At 45.6% G+C, this 18706-nt stretch overlaps 1 protein-coding gene and 1 pseudogene across 1 annotated transcript; both read right to left on the reverse strand.

The window, feature by feature from the left end:
• Positions 1–643: 643 nt before the first annotated feature.
• Positions 644–1771, reverse strand: LOC136454139 (GDSL esterase/lipase At1g28580-like). Its single transcript, XM_066454677.1, has 4 exons — positions 1474–1771; positions 1141–1371; positions 916–1061; positions 644–832 (listed from the first exon to the last, which is right to left on the reverse strand). The coding sequence occupies exons 1-4, from the start codon at positions 1769–1771 to the stop codon at positions 644–646; spliced, it is 864 nt and encodes a 287-aa protein (XP_066310774.1).
• Positions 1772–16459: 14688 nt separating this feature from the next.
• On the reverse strand, positions 16460–18568 carry LOC136451355 (G-type lectin S-receptor-like serine/threonine-protein kinase At2g19130; annotated as a pseudogene).
• Positions 18569–18706: the final 138 nt, after the last annotated feature.

Below are 18706 nucleotides of genomic sequence, written 5' to 3' on the forward strand. Positions count from 1 at the left end.
TTTTGTCACTTAATCCGCATAATCACGGGAGCTACTCCCTTTGATGGTGGAAGCGAACTGATTGCGTCAGTTACCGTCCTTTCCATTTCCGTTTCTCCGTCTTCTGGAATTCTCCGCTGCCTCTCTCCCTTTCTGTCGCAGCCATATATCAGAAACCACATCTCAGCAGCCTTTTGGCCTCCCCGTCCCGTATCTCTACGCGCACGGAGCAGCAGGAGAGCAGGTGCCTCCGGAACCCTCGCCCGCTTGAGAACCTTGCACGGGGTGTGCGGCGATTAGATTTTTGGGGAGCGATCTATCCGCGACTGCTCGTCCACGTACGTCTTCTTCCTGGTGATTGCCTGCGGAACATCAAAGCATCTTCTTCCTAGTGATCCGTTCGTTGGACTGCACTGTGAACATCGTCCTGCACCGACTGTGGTCCGCGACTTTGAGCAACGCACTATATCCACTAGTGCGAATGGAGCCTCCGATGCTCTCGGCATGGAACCCACCGCTGGGTACAGTCTAATCTTTCTAATTACTGTAATCTGTGCTTTTACTGTATCTATCTGTATGTTATCTCTGCATGCTGTAGCGTTCGTTAGAGATATACACATGCACATATATACCGTCACGAACATGCTGATGTTATTTTTCTGGATTAAACTAATAATGAAAATACATAAATTTCTAACACGGCCACCTCGTTGATCGCCTTCAGGCACCCCGTCCGTGGGTCGTAGCCTGCCGGGTCGGGGTCGGCGAACGTGGCGAGCACCGGCGGCGTGCTCCCCACCGGAATCACGCCGGGGACCACCACGGTTGTCGGCCCGTGCTCCACGATCAGCCTCTGTAACCAACTCATCATCACGCGTCACTACTCACCAATGCCGTTCTTACAGGTCGTTAATGGACACATGGAGTTCTTGTTACCTCGACGGCCATGGAGATGGTCCCGACGACGCCTGGGACGAGCGACCTGACTTGTTCGAGGCTCATCGCGGCCATGGCGAGGAGGTAGTCGTTGGCGCCGAACGCGCCCACGAAGAAGATCGATCTGCCGAACAACTTGTTGCAGTCTGCACGTGTCAGATGCATGCATGAGTCCCTCTGTTCGTTGTCAAGAATTCGACCGGGGCATCAATCAAATGGACATGCCTTTGGGCGTGGCGCAGAGCGAGGGCTTGAGCGACTGGAACGACTGCAGTTGCACGCCCAAACTGATGTTGAGTGGGAACACACTGCCGCCGGGGGGATCCCAGCGGTGGAAGAAGCTGGCGTCGAGGGCGGTGGCGCCCCCGACGGCGAAGTTGGCGCCGCGGCCGAAGCTCCTTGCCCCCTGGCGCGCCTGCAGGAAAGGCGGGACGAGCGGCAGGCCCAGGCTCTCAGCTGCGACGTCCGACGGTGCGAGTGCGGCCAGAGAGCGATCAGCTATATACATTTGCGTTGACGGCCTGCAAGATCGACTCCGGGGGCGGGGCGGGCACGCACCGAGGAAGTCGATGACGAGGCGGCCGTCGCAGTTGCGTCCAGTGGGGCGGCCGAAGAAGGTGGAGCCGTAGGGCGGGCGCATCACGGGGTTGGCGATGGCGTGCCAGCCGAACACGACGGGGCCGTTGCCGGTGTCCGCGTACGAGTCGCCCAGGCTGAAGATGGAGTCGTAGCGCCGACGAACGCGGAGAGTGGTGGTGCTGGATGAGGATGACGCGGGCACTGGCGCCGACGATGACAAGACTAGGACGACGAGCAGCCAGACGGCGCACGGAGGCACGAGCTGCTTCCGAGGCATCTTGCTCGCTGCCCCTTCCGGCCGTCGTGCGCGTCACTGCTCAGCAGCACAGACGACAGGTGGGTGGCGATGGCCGATGGCGACGCGCAACGCAATGCATCAAATATAGTGGACGGCTGTGGGGCGTGGCATGGCAGCTGAGCTCAACAGCTAGCACGCATGGCTGGCGCACCTGTCGTGTTCCAGCAGTGCAGCCATCCGTTTCGGGGGTTCTGGAGCGCGGCTGGTGGACCGTGTGTGCCCGTTTCTGGCTACTAAGGTCTACGGAGTACGACGGATTGAGATAGGATCGATAAGTGCAGTGGTCAGTGAACGTCCGTATCAGACTTCCTCCGCCCGCCCCTGGTCAGTGAACGTCCGTATCAGACTTCCTCCGCCCGCCCTCTAATACGTCCTGTCACGTACTACGCCCGCCCATGGAGCGCTACTACAGCAGTGATTTTTAGGTGCGGCTGGTGACCGCGGTTTTGCCGGCTGTCTCTCACAGAGGGTGGCTACAAATACCATATTTATAGGAGCAGTTGGTCAGCCGTGACTATAAATTGGTTTTTTACGGCGGTTGAATATTTATAGGGATGACTGGATATAGAGCCAGCCCCTATAAATTATTTTCTAGAAATTCGTAAATCCGGGCAAAAAAAAATACGTTTTTTTTTAATTCAGGGAGGTCCCCACCGGTCCGCCACACGTAAAATCGTGCGCTACGTGGCTGCGAGGTTCAAACATGTGACCTCAGGCTCACGCGTTCCCTCCTCTAACCACTCCATCTAATACTCACTTGTGTTAATATTGTATTTTTATTCCCCACATATTATCCTAAACCGAGCATAAATTGATTGTTTGAGGCCCTAAACGAAATTAAATGAAAATTTTGTCAACCACAAAGTTTTCTAACTTTTTGAGATCTGCAACTTTCATTTGGAGAGTTTCTCCATCCGAGGTCGTTAATAAAATTTGAATTTCAAATTTAAGAAAATTCAAACATAGTTTTACATGACAAGATGATTTCAAATGAAAAAGTAGTCAACTCCAAAGTTTCATAACTTTTCGAGATCTGTAACTTTTGTTTCTGCTATTTGTCCATCCGAGATCGTTTAAAAAATTCAAATTTCAAAATTTTGGAAATTCAAACGTTGTTTTCCTTAACAAGATGATTTCAAATAAAAAAGTTGTCACATACAAAGTTTCATAACTTTTTGGGATCTACAACTTTCATTTTGGTAGTTTCTCCATCTGAGGTCGTTTACAAAATTTGAATTTCAAATTTAAGAAATTCAAACGAAGTTTTCCTTAACAAGATGATTCCAAATCAAAAAGTTGTCAACTACAAAGTTTCATAACTCTATGAGATCTACAACTTTTATTTTAGTTATTTATTCATCCGACATAGTGATAGTAACTTTATTCACAAATGTTACATATCCCTCTTTATCGGGTGAAAAAATAACCAAAATAAAAGTTGTAGATCTTGATGAGTTCTACAAGTTTTATGTTCATGACTTTTTCAGCTAAAATCGTTTAGTATTCCAAAATACCGTTTGAAGTTGCCATTTTTTAAAATTCAAAATTCAAATAGATAAAACACAGTCACATAAAATATGGATAAAATAATAGTAGTAAGAAAATAATAAATTGATAGGGCATGATTTTAGAAATTTTTAGAAAAAATCATCAAATTTGAAGTTGGTACAAGGGAGAAAGACTAGTTACAAGTTTTAGCCAGAGATTAAAAAAAATCAGAGTTCTTCAACAATTTTAAAATTGAATTTCAAATAGTATTTTAAAGCAGTAAATGATTTCAAATGAAAAGGTTGTAAACAATATAGTTCCATAACTTTTTGAGATCTACAACTTTTATTTTGATCATTTCTCTATCTGAGGCCATTTGAAAAAATTCAAATTTTAGTGATTAATTTTTATTATTTGGCGTCTATTTGTACAAATCCGATTTGTAGGGACGGCTGGATATAGAGTCGCCTTTACAAATCAGACCATTTGTAGGGGCGGCTCATAACACTAGCAGCCCCTACAAATAGATTTATAGGGGCGGCTCACTTGGCCACCATTTGTAGGGGCGGCTCAATATAGAGCCGCCTCTAAAAAAGGGGCGTTGCTACAAATCATTTTTGTATTAGTGGAGCTTCCTCGATCCACGTGGTTTATTTTTACCAACTGATGAAGTGGTGATGTGCACGCAAAATGTTGCCAACACGTGAAAGCAGTGGCCGATGTCGTGTTGGCGTCTAGAACATATATACGGGTATGTAGGTTCCATGAACGAGTTTAAAGTTTTGGGAATGCTTATTCCCGAGCGCGCACACACTCGGGCTGCGGCACGCACACTCGCACCCACCGTTGATCTGCGCTCGTGCTCGTCCCGGCCGTTCGATTTGCGCAGGCGCTCTCTTTTCCCTTGCTCGCACCCCCGCGCACCCTCTTCTTCCCTAGCCCCGACGGCGGCTAGGGTTCTAGTGAGCCACGCGACCCTTTTCTTCCCCAACTCCGGCGGCCTTAGAAGGAAGGGATTCAGGGTAGGAAGGTCGCCCATGTGGTGGGGACGGTGGTCAGGCGGCTTTAGGGCCCTGGTGGGGGGGGGGGCACCATGGCCGGAGCTCGCCGCGGGAAGAAGGAAGTCCGGCCCAAAGCTCGCGACGACATGCGGGTGGAGGGGGAAGGGAAAGAAGGCGGCCGCCGCTGGCGCTAGGGTTTCGCTGGAGCTCCGCAGCCCATGAGTAGGGTGAGGAGGCAATGGGGCAGAGCGTGAGGAAGAAGCCCGCGAGGAAGAAGAAACTATGGGGCGCCTTGTAATTTGGAATTGGAGGGAATAGTAAATGGAAATAAATTGCATGGGCGATGGGCGCATCGAACTGGCCATGCGCCCTAGCCTGGTTCTTTGACACGTGGCGAGGAAACAACATCAAAGGCTCACGAAGGGATGGCTATATCAGGCGCAATAAAGCCAAGAGGCTAGCAACACACTAGCACGCGTGAAAGGTAGACGATGCACGGATTTTTCAATGCTGATTCCAAAACTCTCGCTTCACGCTAGGGGCATCTTCAAAAGTCTCCACAACCAACTTCCAATCTTGATTTTTTAGCAAGATTGAAAAAACATTTCTTCAACAACTTCTTAATACCTCAACTCTTAATCTTCTGCATTTGGGAAAATTAACCGAATCGCGTGGACAGATACATGTGTGTATCTAGATCTGGAGGTGAAAAGGATGTAGGAAAAAATAAGGAGAAATGACAGGTTCCCAATACAAACATGCGTGAGAAAGAAATTATAAAGTGACTCGGATGATTTAAAAATAGTCCAGAATTCCTAATGCAAAATTACTTATAGCTTTTAGGAGCAAGATACTATTGGAAATGGTCAGAGAAATCCTACAAATATAAGAGCATCTCCAAGAATACCTAATAATCCTTCCCAATCCTTGGTTTTAGGAAGAATAGAAAAAATCCATCTCTAACAACTCCTAAAATGACCTTCTAATCTTTTTAGCACTTGAGAAAAAAAGGCCCGATGCTCCTCCTCGTCACGCGCTCCTTTTGCGCCGTCATTTTCTCCCGTGGTCTCCACGTGGGAAAGGAAATGTAACACCTCTGGTGTTACTAGCTCACTAAGCACTGAGATTACGGTCGGAGAAATAGATCTATAAATATAGTGAGTTAGTTACTTAAATGTGCTAATGAAAATCTTAACAAGAAAATAGGAAAAGTACTTTTAATTGTTTGGCACGAGAAGCAATTTTTATAAATAAAATAAAATATAACTTGTATTTAGTACTTGAATAAAATTTGGAGCGCAAGTTTAATAGATGAAAATGCAACTCTTGTTTGGGTGAATAAAAGTTGTTCAATAGTATATCTGATAGCTTAGAAATCGAATCCGACATTTAAACTAGACCTTTCGTGAATCGGCAGGAAGTTGAAATTATAGTTAGAATGCTATTTTTGACTACTTATATTAAGCAAAATAATTAAGAGGCGTTGAAATGTTTTACTTCTGTGGGTTAGTACGGAGTATGGGCTATGTAATGCTATGTTTGTTAGTTGAAATCGTCGAGGTTAGACCTTGCAATAATTATGGCAAAGTGCTAAGGAGTGTTATTTCTAACTGAAACGCGGTGCGAATTCAATCAGGTGCTCGTTCACGAACCAGCGTCAGCATCGTTCATAGCCATTTCACCTACCACGACCTGTTCTGTCCTTGCGTCCACTGCCTTAATGGTCTTGGTCACCTAATCAAAGCTAGAAATCTGACAGTGGAGAAGATCTTTTGTTATAGGGGGAATTCCATATGTGCCATTAAAAAAGATCGCAATGCTCTGTGTGCTCCTAGAAAAGTTCAGCGGTCTTCAGCGCCACTACTCTAACTTTTTTGTGTCCTCCATGCCACTTCCGTAAGTTTGGGCTCTAACGCCGTCAAACTGCAGGTGTGAAAAGACGAAAATACCCTTAAGTCTAAATATGTTATTAATTTTTTTGAGCATCTTAACGACTTCAAATGAAAAAACTCAAACCTAGAAAGTTGTAGATCTCGTCGAGATCTATAATTTTCATATAAAAATTATTTTCATTTAATTCTGCAAAAAAATAATTTGATATGATTAATATATCTTAGAAAAATTATTTTTTTGTGGAATTAAATGAAAATAATTTTTATATGAAAAGTATATATCTCGACAAGATCTACAACTTTCTAGTTTTGAGTTTTTTCATTTGAAGTCGTTAAGATGCTCAAAAAAATTTAATAACATATTTAGACTTAAGGGTATTTTTATCTTTTCACACTTGCAGTTTGACGGCGTTAGAGCCCAAACAGACGGAAGTGGCATGGAGGACACGAAAAAGTTAGAGTAGTGACGCTGAAGACCGCTGAATTTTTCCAGAGACACACAGGATATTACGATTTTTTATGACACACGGGAAAGTATCTCTTTGTTATAGCAGCGGAGCTCACGTCTTGAACAGGTCCACTGCGCAGGGGCGTGAAAGGGGAGCACATGGCTCTGTTCCTGCCCACGTCGTGTCCACGGTCCACCTCAGCTACCTTACCTATTGGAGTAGTACCTGTGTTCCTGCATCTTTTCACTTGAGCCAGCCTCCATTTTTTAGTTTTTTTACCACCACTCTGCCTCTGGTAGCCAGGCAGCCAGCACAGACAGCGCATTCGTCGTCACCCCACTCCCTCCCCAGCTCGCCTCTCTCTGCTATCCCATCCCACTCCCAGTCCTAGCTCCCAGGCCAGTGCATTCAGTTCAGTAGCTGCTGCGAGCTACCTCACCGAATACCCTCACGATACGATACGATTCCAGTCGCAGAGGCAGAGCAAGCACATAGCGGCCGCGTCGTACAGCAGTCCATTTATCCGGCCGGCCGGGCCGGCTGCACCATTGCTCTAGGAGTAGTGGAGCACTCGTCCTCTGCTTCCGTTCCGGGTAGAGGACTAGGACGGCGTGGTGTGGAAGAGCTGGGGCGATGCGTCGCCGCAGCGCATTGCTCTGCTGCTTCTCGCTGCTACGGCACCGCTCTGCTCCGGCGCCGACGATGTCATCCTCAGCTTCTCAGCCACCCCGCGCCGCGTCTCCAGGTCCACGTCCACCACCTTCACCTTCCGGGTCCAGCGCGCCACCGGAGGGCCTTGCGCTGGCTACCACGTCACCTTCGAATTCATCATCTAGCCCCACCTGCACCACCTACGCTTGGGATGTTGGCACTGTACCCCCAACGGCGTCCGTGTCGGCGGGGCCGACGTTCACGAGCGTGGCCTCCACCTTGTCGGTGCTCATCTCCTTCTCCGAGCCATGCCCCGGCCGCGGTGGATTTGTCTGCAACGCCACCTACTGCAATCTCATCGTCTACGGCTCCGGCAGCGTGGGCCCATCGACGCTCTAGGTGCTCAGCCCTAGCCAGTGCTACTCCATCGCCGTCGCCATCTCGCCGGACGTGTAGTACGGCCACCTCATCCTCATCATGGGCAGGGGCTTCTACACGGACGCCGCCGGACACCCGTTCACAAGGACGCCCAACTCCACCTTCACCCTGCACTTCGATCGAAGGAGTGACTCCATGCACATCACCGCCGCCCGCCCCCCTGCTCATGCTCTGCTTGTGAGGAGGGAGAGAAGGCGAGAAAGTGTAAATAGAAGCGTTTCGGGGGGGGGCTAGGTGTGAAAACTGTGACTCATATGAATAGTAGCACATAGTGTTGTTTACCTCGAGTTAGTTTAAGGTAAATGCAGGGTCCTTTTTGCATAAACACTAGGTCGGTTTGGGCAGGCCACGCTGCCCTGCCTGCCGTCGTGCTTGGGCTCGTCCGCGCTGGGCCGGCCTGTCGTCGCCGCGCCTAGGCCACTCACGCCCACGCTGCGTTGGGCCGCGCTCACCGCGCCATGGGCCACGACCTGTGGCCGCGCGCGTGCCCCGCCCTCGCCTGGGTCGCGCGTCCGCGTGGGCCGCCGTGGCTGCAGGCTGGCCATGTAGCCCAGTGCCGTGAGAAATTTCATTTCCTTTTTCTTATTTGCAGAAACTTCATAAATCCATCAAAAAGTGTAGAAAAATCACAAAAATGCCAAACTAATTTTGTTAAGTTTGTAAAATCATGATCTATCTGATAGTGTATTTCGTTCGCATAGGTTCTGTATATTTTTAGTGTTGCTCTAATTATTTTGACATGCTTAATATTGTTAAGACATAAACTTGTAGGAATTTCCGTGATAAATCGGTGCTAGTATTAACTCTAAAAATTTTATGGTAGGTTCATCATATGGTTAGGTGTCCACTGTAATTTTGTAGCTACAGAGTAATTAAATTGCTAAGATAGCAAATGAGGCCTAGTTGAATATATAGTAAATCAAATAAATAAAATAAACAAACACCTTGGAATTGTATAGCTAAAACACTTGTCGGGAAATGATACCTTTCTCGATGATGTTGGTACGTAGGTTAGCACGTTAGTCATTAGAGCTAGATTGTTAGTTCGCAGTATGTACTCTGTTTTAAGAATTGTTGCCTTGTTAATTAACTGTTGCATCATCTCTGCATCGCATTGCATACCATAATAGAGACGACGATGGATCGTGGGGTCATCAGGAGTAGCTAAAAAGATGGTGCCAGGAGTCATGTTACAAAGATGGAATGATAACTTTTGGTTATATTTTTTCCAGGCAAGCCCGGTGCATAACCCCTACTTTTCTGTACTTTATATTATGTTTGTGCATTAAGTTTTAAGGAGTTGAATGAATCCCACTTACATATATATATATATATATATATATATATATATATATATATATATATATATATATATATATATCCTATGAGCCTTACTAGTATGACGAAATCGTGTACATTGCTATGCTACAGGACTCCGGTAGAAATCGAGTGATTGTCTGTCACTCGCGAGAGATAGGAAATATATTATTGTTGTTGCTATATTATTATCACCTGAAATATATATATATATATATATATATATATATATATATATATATATGAATGATAATTGAAGACCGGGCAGAATGGTACTTTAGATCTAGACTTGGGTTGGCATTCGAGCGAGGCTCGGATTGTAATTGTTTCGCCTGTGTCGGTTAAGGACCGACCGTTGCATTGGGTTCTAGGCAAGTCACAGACTTATTATCCCGAGCATATACTTGTGTATGGGCGCAGAGAAGGCTTATTGCTCTCTTGTCGTGGGTTCCGGCTCTTTCAAGACCGACTGATTGGAGACGGGGATGGTGGAGGTCTAAGCACCGCACTGAGTCTGGGACTCAGGAGCGGGGGCTTGGAGTCCAAGTTTGGACGGGGACCTAGACCCCATGACAGAAGAGTGGTGGATTGGTCATGCTTGTGCCTGGGGTACAAGCAGGACGTGCGTTTCGGGATACCTAGCTGGGCACAATGATTCATGAATCACCGGCGATCCGGTACGGCTTATCTACTGTAGTAAGAACTGGAAGATGAAAGATGGTAAAATAATTCTAATTGCTTACCACCTGCTTAAAAGTAACACATGTGCTTACATAGAATGGTTAGTTAATGAACTAATATTGGCTGCTAATAAAATTAAATATAATGACGCACATTTAGTAATGCTCCTGCAGATGCAATAAACCCACAAGCCAGATAGCCATGCATGTCCTTGGAGTCTTTTCTTTCCTCTTGTCGGGTAAGTCTTGCTGAGTACAATTGAGTACTCAGGATTTTATTTTCCCCTGTTACAGGTGACAGGTGGATGCTAAAGCCGACCCTTGTGTGTGGATTCCTCTTGATAGGCTCAGAGAGGATTTCTTTACGCTGTGATCATAGTTTTATTTATAACTCTCACTAAATATTTTTATAAATAGAAGTTTTATAATCTGTTGTCATAGTTTATACATCAATGCTTCATCATGTCATGAATAGATATTTATTTCCGCTGTAACTCTGATCACATGTTTATATTCCGCTATTAAATTAAATTGTTCATAACTCTGATAACATGATCATATTCCGTTATTATAAACAATAAATATTATACTATGATGTTGCATGGAAAGTGATGTAAGAAATGGTTAATAATGATGTAAGCTTTATTCTCTCATTTGTGATCCTGATGGAAAATGTGGATTTTCTGGTTCTTCCTTGGGGTGTGCTCGATGGAACAACGTAATTTAGTGTCCTCCCTTGAGTACTTAGTGTCTAATGGAAAACAAGCACTCCTGGGAGATATTAGATTAGGCGGTTCTGCCACAGGAAAGGAGGAAATACAGGGTTCCAGGTGAGAAAATCTCAAGAGAGAAAGATCTAGTGGGAGGGCTTAAATGGATATATAAACAAATTTAGGATTTCTAATGCAAAATATCACAACTCCTGGGACCGACCTTTTGATTTTTTGGAAGTGGAATATTAGAAACTTTTAAAGATGACCGTATGTATTCCTCTCAATACTTTTTAGGAGTTGAAAAACATCATGGTTTTAGGGAAAAAATACGGTACTCTTAGAGATGCTCTAATCTCTACTTCTTTTAGCGACTTGACAAAACTTATTAATTTATCAACTATCGATTATCGTTAAAGAAAGCCTACAAATATGCTCTCTACTTTTTTTAGCGTCTTGAAAAATCTATTGATTTACCAATGTTTCCAAAAAAGTAATTGGTAAATTAATGATTTTTCCAAGTTGCAAAAAAAGTTAGAAGAATGTTTGTTGGCTTCCTTTAACGATTTCTAAAATCTTACTCCTAAAAGAAGGCAATTTGGTACCATGAATCATAGAATATTCCTAAATTATTAAATTATTTTTATACTTTTTTTCCTTTTATATATTTATATTAATAACCCTGTCCTTAGTCCTTATTCTTCGCTACATCCTTTTATTTTTAGATTGTCCGATTGATACTCGCGGAAAAATTAGGAGCGCCAAAAGAATCAAGAACAAAAATAAGTTTAGAAAACTATCGTTGATGCTCTAGCGCATGCATAAACGGACTAGTATTTACAATTCCACTTCTTTCCGTAGAGTCCGATATTCAGCACTGTTGGCCTCAACTGACTTCACCAGTTCACGTTCACCGCCTCCTTTTTGTCCCGTTCCACAACTGCGGGACCGCCGCTGTCCTACGCCGGGTGCCTAGGCCTTCGTCGGTCCCGTCGCCAGGTCCTCGTCGGGTCCTTCGCCGGCGAGGAGCACCTACCAGGTATGCGCACCCCTTCTCACTCCTTCGTGCTGTGCGAAACCGAGCTCCTGATCGATTAACTTAAGCTATTTCGCTATTTGTATTCGGATCTGATGTAGTTTTTACAAGTCTATATACATTCTACTAACTTCGATTTTCTTGCAAAAAAAATATTGCGTCTACAGAGTACACCCATGTCCTGCCTCTGTAGCGAGAGCAGTAAAATGTCGATTTCTTCATCAAAGGAGATTATTTTTTCCATTTCTTGACAGGACAACGTGGTTCTCTTTTATAACAAGCATATGAAGGAGGCGTTGTTATCTTGTAGCCTTTTCTTGCGTGGGGATTTTGTCCCCTTTGTCCTTTTGTCCCTTTATTAGTAGTTTATTAGTTCATCTATGTTTTTTTTTCTGTTCAGCAACATGAATCTGGCTTAAGTACTGCAGATTTGATTATCAGGCCTCGTTTAGATTGAGGTTAGGAATCAGTATTTGGCACTATAGCAATTTCGTTTGTATTTGACAATTATTGTCCAATCATGGCCTAACTAGGCTCAAAAGATTTGTCTCGTAATTTACGATTAAACTGTGTAATTAGTTATTTTTTTATCTACATTTAATACTCCATGCATGTGTCCAAAGATTTGATGTGATGGAGAGAGAGTGAAAAAACTTGCAATGCCACAGACGCAAAGAGATTACAAACTTTGTATAAAGTGTTTTCGGCGTGGTCCCATCTTCCCCTTCTGTATATTGCGTTATTTATCCTTAAGTCTGATGTGGTCATATTCTTTCTGTCAGGCTTACAAGAAGCAAGGATTCGCCCCTCAGGATGCAACCTGCATGGTGAATTAGACACGGGCCATGTCTGCGGATCCAAACACCCCTGGCATCAGGCCTCTGTTCCTGAGTACTGGGGTGCCCAACTATGGCTGTCACAATCCTGCTGGTACAGCTGCCGCTGGCAACAGTAGCAGATCCAGCCAAAATTCCACTGATGTCATAAGTACTACGTCATGGCTTAAGTTCACGTATGAGCATCAATTTGCAATGAAAATCTCAGGAAATCATTGCTGTCATCTGACAGCAATGAACAGGGCTGGCTCCGCCCCTGCTGGCAACACCAGCCCGGTCATCTCAACATGCTCCGCACCTGTCCTGAATCCCAGGCAGGAGACTCCACAAACTCTGGTGGGTCCAATAAGCTGTGCAGCTGAACAAGAAGACACCCCCGGCTTCCAAACATTATGGAATATGGTTCCGGAGCATATGGTGAGGCCTACGCCTATTCCTATCCCATTGATGCATAGGCGGTTCACTGAAGATCAAAGGGGTTTGAGGCCGCCGTTTCCACCAGTTCATAGTTTTATGGCGCTCCCTGTCTTGCCTGATGTTTCAGAGGGTAAGCAGTGTGCTGATCTTATTTTTCTTTCTATTCTATGTGTCATGTTAGTACCAGTTTTGTGTTGCTCTATTATCGTGCACTGAAGGCTCTTTGTTTGCTGTTGCCCTATATATTCCAAAGAAGGAGCTCCCATTCGGCTTGCTGGGAGTAATTTGTTGTCACTTGGAAGATCATCAAACATATTTGAAGGTGATATGATAACGAATTCTTCACAGCTAGTCACTCCAGATAAATATAACTTATTAGATCATCTTCAGCCTGGTTTATATGATGAAGCGTCCAAGACTGAAAATGGAACAGAAACTAGCCAACCTCCACACGTAGCAGCAATTTTCCGTGACATCTACCACGATTTGGAATATGTAATCTCTACAGCCAGAGCCATCTGGGATACACTAGGTCAACATTCTCAAGGACCAACGACCCTTCTTGCAGGAAGCACCACTGATGACAACATTCATATGTATTTGCCTATGCATAAAAGGCTCAAGACACAATTGAATCAGAGTGAACACATACCATTGTCCACACCAGCTGTACCCAAGGAGAAAACACTAGCTCAAGTTGAAATGAAGATAGCAGGTGCTGAGAAAACTGACATGTTCAGGAATGAGGGAATCCCAACACGGAAAACGAAGACTCAGAAGGAAAAACGGACCAAAGGTAATCAAAGAGGATAAGCTAGCCAAAGTGCTAAAATCTGATTCAACACCAGAATGAATGCACTAAAGGCTCATTGTTTGCTATTGCTCTATATATTCGGAAGGAGCTCCCTTTCAGCTTGCTAGGAGTAATTTGTTGTCACTACCTTCTTGCAGAAAGTACCACGGATGACAACATTCATATAGCGCCCCTGCCAGAAAACGCGGAGAAGACTGTCTCCATTGCTGTCTCTGATGGAACCGCAGGAGCTGGGTCATCGTCGTCAGAGCCGTCCTTGATCGGAATGCACAACAACAGCAGCCATGAAGATGGCGGCGAGACGCTAGCTGATCATGAGAGGAGGAAGAGGGGTGCTGGTTCCACTGCGGAGGGGAGTGAGGGGAGCGGCATGAAGAAGGCGAAGGTCGTCGAGGAGCTGCCAACACCGGTGTCCTTGCCGACTGACCAGTCTGAACGCCAGGTTGGCATGGGCATCAACCGACCTACCAGGTGTGGATCATTCGACCTGCCTCTGATTCGGTAGAACCAGTAAGCTCCAATTGTTGTATTCTTTTTGCTTTCAACGTATGGTTTCATGACTTTTTTCCTCTCTGTTGAGTTGACAGCTTACGAATACCGGGTTTGGTTCCAAAGAGCGCTGGTGCGATGGGGTCGGGACCTGCCACCCAGCACCCTCTTGAGGTCACTCTAACACCAGGGGAGGCGGTGATGGCGCTAGCGTGGCCGCTACAGCAGCAGATCTCACCACAGCAACTTCCGCAGCAGCAGCTCCCGGTGGCATCAGAAGAGAGAGCCTCGCATCCGCTGCCGGTGACGGAGGGGGATAAGACCCTGGTGGAGAATGCATTGGCGACGCTGGAGTCCCTGCCCGGGCGGGAGGAGCCGGTTACCCCATCGGCCGACCAGGCCAGCCAAACGTTGGCTAGCCAAGGCAGGCCAACTGGGCTAGGCGGACCGAGCCTGACCTACCAAGCCGCCGGAGGGCTTAATGCAGATATTGGCTTCACGTAAAGTTTGATGTTGCGTGATGAACTGGTAGCCGCAGCTGAGCGGTTAGCCAAGGTCACCTTCGAAGCTGCCATGAAGCCTTCCCATGTGGAGGCCGATCAGCTTTGGAAGGAGAGGGACGACACCCAAGGCATAACTCATGGAACTTCTTCCTTGCATATTTTATTGCGCATGACTCTTGGAACTTCTTCCTTGCATATTTTTATGGCCTCGTCTGATTTGTTTGTTTTGCAGCTACTGCCTCAGAGGAAAGACGACTCAGGGAAGGGCTGGCCATGGAGAAAGTGGCTCTTGAGGCCCTGCTTGCAAAGAGCAAGGAGGCCCAAGGTACATCATTCCTGTCTTGCTGGGTTTGTTGCACAATTTTCCTTGCGCTGACCCTTTCATTCTTCTTTTAGAGTTGGCTTGCCAGGTGTCCAAGCTATCTGCCGAGGTGAAAGTGCTGGAGGATTATGCTTTGGCCTTCTTGAGGGGGAAGGAGGCCACTGAATTGTCCAGGGACGAATTGGAGACAGAACTTAAAATCCTCCGGGAGCTGGTAAAAGCAAAGGAGTCGTCAAAGACACAATCCAAGAGCGTCCTGGAGAACTACTCCCGTAAGTCCTGGTTGGCATGTTTTTAGCTGTGTTCCGCTTTCTATTTTCCAGTTGCTGATATGGGTGACCATGGTGGTCCTTTATTAATTTGCCCACATGGTTAGAGCAAGAGTTGCAAGGGATGTTAGAGAAGCACACTAAGAGATCCGAGCTGGAGGCCTTGTCCGCGGAGCATGGGCGGTTAAAGGATGCGGCTTTGTCCACATGCAACTTTGCCTTATCCGGGTCAAGCACAAGGGAGACGCCAACGTCTGTGATCATTGAAGGCCTGAACAATTTGCCGGACCGGCTGGCGACTGTCATCAAGAACGCGGTACGGGATGCGCTTGCGGTGGCGAGGTCCCACAATGATTCCATTGACCTGAACAAGATTGGCGAGGGGCTTTGCAGGTGACCCCCATAGGCCGGAGCAAGAGATTGTTGCCGAGACCGTGGGGCCAGCTGCAGCCAATCTGTTGAAGGCAGTATGCATGAGCGACGCGTTAGACCCGCCCACATTGGCCTCCTGGCCGTGTGAGGGCAAAGGATGTTGTATTGTTTTTTGTTTTGCCCTCGGAAGAAATCCCGGTCTCGCTCGCAGAGTTTGTGCGAGTTCCTTTTGTTTCATTCCTCTTGTGAATGAATGAATTACCAACTCGAGGGCCGTGGGCAATGCTTTGCCTTGTTCTGCTATTCTCCATCCAGGTTACGTACATTCAGCAACGAGGCATAAATTGGTGTGCAAATTCCAATGTAACTATCTTTATCCTTGTCTTGTATTGCTAACTGTACCTCAGGTGGTTGTGGTTGAAGTTAGATAATGAGTAAAATGCATCACATGTTAATAATGAGCCGTCATCCATTTCGGGTGGAGCTGCTCATTTCAATTTAGCCTATGTATATGTGGGCAAATGTTCTATTAGTCCACCAACGCCCATGGTTAGTTGAGACTAGTCTGCTTGACAAGTTATAACTCAAGGCTCAACCACTGCCTTCCGACAGTTATTGTTTACAAGTTACAATGCACATCTTGATTGTGATAATTTTTTAGAAAAGGAGAGGGACAAATGCACGACGTTCCTATTACATAGCTGCTGAAAAAACACCAATCCGAGCATCCGCAATCGCTCTATCCCTCCTTGGTAGCTTCATCCTCCACAGGTTTGCATCAGAGAAAATTTTGATTTTTTTTTTTTGATAATGGCACTCAAAAGAAAAACTGAATGTTAACTGTTCAATAATCATAAGTCCTAAATTTGATGCATCAAGCACCTCTCTTATCGACTACCATAGCAAAGTCCAACAATAAAAACTTCAATACCAAATTTTGATACATTTCTAATACTTAATGCAACATTCTTAAGAGTCCACGAATAAGTAAAACTGCAGTACACAGCAACTGTGTGTGCGTGTGTTTCATTCAGATTCAGTTCTGAAGCAGTACAAAGAAAAAAAGGCTCACATTGGACTAACACGAGACTTTAGACAATTAAAAATCTGCAGAGGTAGAATCCTCCATGCCGACATAGTTTTGCAGTGACCTGGGAACAGGAGGGACTTGAACATCCATGACACCTTCCAGCATGTGAACAACTTGCCCCATCATCGGCCTGTGATCTTCAGCATCCTGAATGCACCAGCATGCAACTCTGGAGGCTCTCTCTAGCTGCTCTGCATCAGCATTGCCCTCCAGACCACTATCTAACAGGCACATGACATCTCCTTCATTCACCTTAACTGCGGCATGGATTGGAAAGTAGGTAAACCTCCCCTCCTTAATTTTCCCCGAATTCCTTTGCCCTGATATGATTTCAAAGAGCATCATTCCATAGCTGTAGACGTCAGCCTTATGTGTTATTGGTACCCCTGAGATCCACTCTGGTGCAAGGTATCCGATGGTCCCTCGCATTGTTGTCAGTACCCTGCTGAAGTCTCGACCAAGAAGCTTTGCCATGCCAAAATCTGCAATCTTAGGACAGAATTCTGCATCAAGAAGCACGTTATCTGGCTTTATGTCACAGTGTACAATACAATCCTTGCATCCCTCGTGAAGATAAGCCAGGCCATCGTGCAATTCCAAGTACGATCGAGTACCGCAGCTCCCAGATTAACTTAGACGAACACTTGGAAAACAGGTGGCTGCTCAAAGAACCATTCGCCATATATTCATACACAAGGAACCTTCTACTATCTTCAGCGCAAAACCCAAGCAGGCGGACAATATTGATGTGCTGAATCATACCTATGGTCTGCACCTCTGCTCGAAATTGCTTGTCTTCCTGTCTGAGGCCTTTTGGCTTCTTGATAGCCACAACAGTGCAGCTTGGCAACATCCCTTTGAAAACGCAGCCGAAACCTCCTTCTCCAAGTTTTTCAGAGAATTTTTTCGTTGAGTTCTTTATTTGTACAAAAGAGAATACCATAAGACTTCCACTGCCACCCACTGTTCTAGCCTTGAAAACCTTTCGTCTGCATCTCAACAAAAGAATCAGGCTAAAAACAATGACGGCTATCACACCGATCATCGATTCAAGAACCACTCTTTTCCAAGGAACAGTTCTTTTTTTCGAAGAACCATTCCAAGGAACAATTCTAGAACCTGACTGTTGTTTGGTTGATCTACATATGTACAAACGGTTACCATTTAGATCGGAGTCAAGTACTATTGTACTCCGCAGCTCCCGAAACCATAGTAAGCAACTTGCATTGAAAGCAAAGGCAGTACAGGTACAGTCCCTTAAGCAAGCGGATTCACACTCACTCATGTTTGTAACTTCCAACGTGAAAGGTTTCTGGGGATATCTATGGATGCCATCTATTGGATAACATGTCACTTCCCCATTTTCACAACTCAGAGGGTAATCTCTCAAACAACCAGTAGAAATCCATGCAGCATCAGTCGATAGTGAGTTGAAACCAACAGGGCATATACAAGAGCCCGACAATGTGCAAAGGCTGTATGGACCACAATATGAATGAAATTCACATAAACTTTCTGGGGCAGACCACAAATTAGAATCACATTCCCCTTGTTGCGTCATTGAATGTTAGCATATGGTCTCCATCTTCATGAATGTCCATCCATCCTGGGAAGGTACCAGCAAACATCCGACCATTAGGATGCTGCTGGATAATAAAACCTCGCCTTCTAGTTGCATCTAGTGACAAAGTAAACGTCAACCCAATGCCATAGGGGTCTAAAGAACTAAAAAGGGTGATTTTCTTGCCATTGATTTAATTGAATCCCAGGTGTCCTCCAGAGAGCAGTACATTAGTCGGGTTATCAAAACTCTGCCAAATCGCCATGGAACTGTTTACTCAGTCTCTTATTGCAAGATTTCCATTGTCAAGAAGCACCGCAGCAGCAGAGATAGAAGTGGTCCTAGTGCCGGGCGTGGATAATAAATCAGTATAGCAGCAACCCATGGTATAATTTAGAACGCCATTCTCTGAGACTGAGAGGGTAAATTATGCTGATCTATAACCAGAGTCATCAGGATGCCAAAGAGGGAAATACTCACGAATACAAGACGATGGTTTAGCAAATCAGATACCCAAACCGCAATATTCATCTTGAGGAATGGAGCAGTCGTAACCCAACTTGAAGGCACCATTTTTTG

The sequence above is a fragment of the Miscanthus floridulus genome, chromosome 5 (genome assembly GCF_019320115.1).
Source record: "Miscanthus floridulus cultivar M001 chromosome 5, ASM1932011v1, whole genome shotgun sequence".
Lineage (NCBI taxonomy): Eukaryota > Viridiplantae > Streptophyta > Magnoliopsida > Poales > Poaceae > Miscanthus > Miscanthus floridulus.